The sequence below is a fragment of the Notothenia rossii genome, assembly GCF_949606895.1.
Source record: "Notothenia rossii genome assembly, chromosome: 12".
NCBI lineage: Eukaryota > Metazoa > Chordata > Actinopteri > Perciformes > Nototheniidae > Notothenia > Notothenia rossii.
Window position 1 is genome coordinate 23,662,305 of NC_136911.1, and position 5,000 is coordinate 23,667,304.

The following is a 5,000-nucleotide window of genomic DNA, read 5'->3' on the forward strand; positions in this document are numbered from 1 at the left end:
GTGTTTATGTTTGTATAGAGAGATTAATAACTGCAGCTGTGTGTGTGTGTGTGTGTGTGTGTGTGTGTGTGTGTGTGTGTGTGTGTGTGTGTGTGTGTGTGTGTGTTAGATTGACACATTAGCAGTAATCCCTAGTTAATCCTCTCCGCGTTAGCCCCGCCCCCGCTGATAGTTAATTAACGGACTCCCTCGTTAAGGCGCCCGACGACGGGGATCAGACAGCTGTTGACATGACGACAGTTGCCGAGGATACCGCCTCCCCAGTGACCCCCTCCCCGGCAATGACTGAGAAAAGTTTGTTTATTGTTTTATTGTCTGCATTTACAATATCACAGCTACTCGTTATTATGATACTCTGGATAATGAAGGTTGGCTTATTACATATATTTATTAGTACATTGGTCTCTGAGCTTTAAAGAGTCCTCTCCTGCTGATGTTCAGGTGTATATCAGTATGTAGAGTCTCTACTTTAAAGAGTCCTCTCCTGCTGATGTTCAGGTGTATATCAGTATGTAGTGTCTCTACTTTAAAGAGTCCTCTCCTGCTGATGTTCAGGTGTATATCAGTATGTAGTGTCTCTACTTTAAAGAGTCCTCTCCTGCTGATGATCAGGTGTATATCAGTATGTAGTGTCTCTACTTTAAAGAGTCCTCTCCTGCTGATGTTCAGGTGTATATCAGTATGTAGTGTCTCTACTTTAAAGAGTCCTCTCCTGCTGATGTTCAGGTGTATATCAGTATCTAGTGTCTCTACTTTAAAGAGTCCTCTCTTGCTGCAGTACAATAGTCATATTAAATATTTAATATAAATGAACATAACTACAGTCTGTTTGTTAAAATCTGCAACATTTTACAGATCACAGTTTTAATTTGAAGGGAAATAAAAGCTTCAGTTCGTCTTCATGTCGAGTTTAATGTTTAACGTCCGTCATGAAATCTTTATGAAGCGGAAGATTGATGCTGCTCAATATTTCAGAGTGTGCGTGTGTGTGTGTGTGTGTGTGTGTGTGTGTGTGTGTGTGTGTGTGTGTGTGTGTGTGTGTGTGTGTGTGTGTGTGTGTGTGTTACCTGACAGGTGCTCCTCTGCTCTGAGCGGGTTTCAGCAGCACGGTGACAGTAGAGTCCGTCTGGTTCAGAGGAGACTCCTGATCGTACGCCGGCATCAGAGGAGCTGTAAGTAAAGTAAGAAAATATCGTACAATCTCCAGACATGACCTCGATTAAAATGAGACTTATTGTAGAATATATGAACATGACTTTGATTGATTAAGAAATTCTCGTACGATATATCTGGACAAGACTGCGGTTATTTTAACGTAAGACATATCGTACAATCTCTCGACGTGACCTCGACTAAAATCACCCTTAGAGTACGATATATATGAACATGAATTTCATTTTTTTAAACATAAGACTTATGGGACGATATATGGACATTACCTCAAGTGTTTTAACGTAAGGTTTATTGTAATATATATTTAAATAACCTAGGTTATTAACTTATCGCACAATTTAGGGACATTATCCCGATCAATTCAAGACTTGTCGTACATTATATGGATATGACCTGGATTATTTTAGCGTACGATTTATCCTAATATTCATGGAGAGGACGTTAATTATTCTAAAACACATCGTACAATTTCTGGTCAATATCTTGATTACTTTATCGTAAGACTTATTGTTTGATCAATGGACGTTACCTCAATAATTTCAGACTTAGTTTATGACTATCTCATCATTATCGTACAACATCTGCGCATGGGCTCGATTATTTTAAGACTTATTGCTCGATTTATGGGCATTACCTAATTTTGTCCCAATGAATATTGACTATGCACTCTTATTTTGAAGGGCTCACCTGAGGCCCCTTGTATGATAACTGTTCCCAAAGCCTTTGATCGTTAACTTCCTGTTTTATTGTGAAGGGCTCACCTGAGATCTTGGTGGTGAACTGCGTGATGACGGGCGGCCCGAAGCCTTTGACGGTTGACGCTCTTATTGTGAAGGAGTAGGTGGAGCCTGGGAAGAGGCCGCTGAACACGTGGCTCGTCTCATTGGCCGGTTTGAACACCTTCCCGCTCTGATTGGACAAATCGAACTCCGTGTCGAAAGAACTCAGAGCTTTGTAGGAGATCTGAGGAAGACAGGGGATTGTGGGTAATGGTGTTTTAGTGGTTATTTGCAGAGGTGGGAAGTAGTGCAGTACAAATACTGTTACTGTACTTAAGTACATTTTTCTGGTATCAGTACTTTACTCCACTACTTATTTTTCTGACCACTTTTTACTTTGACTTCTCACATGTTGAACACAAATACCTGTACTCTCTACTTCTTACATGTTGAACACAAATACCTGTACTCTCTACTTCTTACATGTTGAACACAAATACCTGTACTTTCTACTTCTTACATGTTGAACACAAATACCTGTACTCTCTACTTCTTACATGTTGAACACAAATACCTGTACTTTCTACTTCTTACATGTTGAACACAAATACCTGTACTTTCTACTTCTTACATGTTGAACTCAAATACCTGTACTTTCTACTTCTTACATGTTGAACACAAATACCTGTACTTTCTACTTCTTACATGTTGAACTCAAATACCTGTACTTTCTACTTCTCTCATTTTCCAAACAGGCTGGTTCCTTTAGTCTGAATGTGTGTTTGGTGGCGTGATTATTATTATTTAGAGTCATTGCGTGCCTATTGATTTGAACACGATCCGTGTATCCATCATTTCCTGGTCTTCTCTAAAGAAGAGGGACCAATGAAAACGTTGTCATGTTGCCGTTGTTCAGCATGGAAACATTCATTAGCTAATAATGACATTATTGTTCTATTAATATAAAGGGAGGTCAGGTACTCTTTAAAACAGCTGCTAGTTACAGTGTGGGTACTTTTTAATGAAGTACATTTCAAAGCCCATACTGTACTTCTTTACTTTTACTTGAGTAAAGAAGTTTAGTCAGTACTTTCACCAGAGTATTTTTAAACAGAGTATCTGTACTTCTACTTGAGTAAAGGATGTGTGTGTTTACCTCGTACTGTCGTATGAGTCCATATGTTTGCAGCGGTTCCTTCCAGCTGAGGCTGATCTGCTGCTCGTAGCTGCTGCCGACGATCGAGTCCACGGGAACGGCTCCGGGGACTGAACCATAAAATATTAAACAAATAATTATCACCATGAATCTTCCCCACGTCATCACTGACATCAAGACAATTACTTTTTATATTACAAGTTTTCTGGCACTATGTTTAAAGGGGCTCCATTCTGCTTTTCTCTCCCCTGTAGTTCTATTGGTGTTAATGCATGTAAACGGTCTGCAAACGCTATAATAATATATAAGTTCCGGAACATGGTGACATCACTACGGAACACTCGTGCTCCTATTGGCTAGCGCTCCAACACATTGTACGTGATAGACTAAGGGGGCGGGATATCTCTAAGCTGGTTGACCAATCACAACTATTCAGAGCCACTTAATACTAATTTGAATCCGAGAATTAGCAGATTTAAACGTTAGTAAAAATAAATGTTCGTTTACTATCCTGAAAGAAGACATTACAAAGTATATTTTGGTTGTCGTACCGTCCTCGTCCGTCAGCACCAGCAGCTCCTCGCTCTCCTTGCGGCCCTCAGGGTTACTGAGGACTAGTTTTAGGCTGACGTTGGTGAACGGTGGAAGGTTACGCAGGATGTGCTGCGGCACGCCACTCAGCGCGTCGTAAACAACCTCCTCCTTCACCGGCTCCCTGTGAATCAAAGATTTGATGGTCTGAAATGTAAATAGTTCAGATTTTCTTTGACTAAAACTAAAATGCATTGGGTGTTCTTTGAATATAGCTACATTTTCATTCTCCTTGTTTGGGATGATATATCAAACACATAATAAAATCACTTTTGGGAGGTAATAGGCTTTAAGAGAAGAACAAATGCCGGAACTGAAATTGTATAAATACTATAAACACTAACGAGGACATGTCCCGATGTTTACCTGCTGGCGCCCCCTGCGGGGCGGTAGTGGTACTGCACCGTCAGGTTGTAGCTGTAGCAGCGCGTCACGTTGTATCCGAACGGCTCCCAGCGCACCGTCACCTGTTTGGACTGAACGTCCCCGACCTCCAGACGCCGAGGGCCATGCATCGGGTCTGACAGACAGAAAAACATCGTTAAAGGTCAGCTATTATGCAAAATCCACTTCTTCATGTCTCTTCTACATCAACATGTGTCCCATCTTCTCCATGTCTCTTCTACATCAACATGTGTCCCCTCTTCCACATGTCTCTTCTACATCAACATGTGTCCCCTCTTCTCCATGTCTCTCCTACATCAACATGTGTCCCCTCTTCTTCATGTCTCTTCTACATCAACATGTGTCCCCTCTTCTTCATGTCTCTTCTACATCAACATGTGTCCCCTCTTCTTCATGTCTCTTCTACATCAACATGTGTCCCCTCTTCCACATGTCTCTTCTACATCAACATGTGTCCCCTCTTCTCCATGTCTCTCCTACATCAACATGTGTCCCCTCTTCTTCATGTCTCTTCTACATCAACATGTGTCCCCTCTTCTTCATGTCTCTTCTACATCAACATGTGTCCCCTCTTCTTCATGTCTCTTCTACATCAACATGTGTCCCCTCTTCTTCATGTCTCTTCTACATCAACATGTGTCCCCTCTTCTTCATGTCTCTTCTACATCAACATGTGTCCCCTCTTCTTCATGTCTCTTCTACATCAACATGTGTCCCCTCTGTGTAAAGAGACTCTGAAAGTTTCAGGAACAAAGATTCTCTCTCTTTTTTATCCATTTCTATAAAAACCTGTCTGAAAATGAGCTGATCGATTTTTTTCTCTTGTGTAACCATTAGCCAATCAGCAACCAAGGTAACCCCCCCCCCCCCTATCACCTGAATCTCCTCTAGAGCTCCATTGAGTTAATTTTTAACCAAATATCTCTCAGAGGGTTGTGGGGAGGGGCACCTTATTT

The 5,000-nt window shown here is 41.2% G+C and overlaps 1 protein-coding gene across 1 annotated transcript in view; it reads right to left on the reverse strand.

The window, feature by feature from the left end:
* Window positions 1-5,000, reverse strand: part of LOC307026470 (receptor-type tyrosine-protein phosphatase mu-like) — a 113,430-nt gene that overhangs the window by 35,163 nt on the left and 73,267 nt on the right. The window contains exons 10-14 of the mRNA XM_079661859.1: window positions 4,006-4,159; window positions 3,600-3,763; window positions 3,049-3,158; window positions 1,935-2,136; window positions 1,068-1,170 (exon numbers count right to left, since the gene is read on the reverse strand). Coding sequence (XP_079517985.1) covers window positions 1,068-1,170; window positions 1,935-2,136; window positions 3,049-3,158; window positions 3,600-3,763; window positions 4,006-4,159 — 733 coding nt within the window. The remainder of the gene's footprint in view (window positions 1-1,067; window positions 1,171-1,934; window positions 2,137-3,048; window positions 3,159-3,599; window positions 3,764-4,005; window positions 4,160-5,000) is intronic.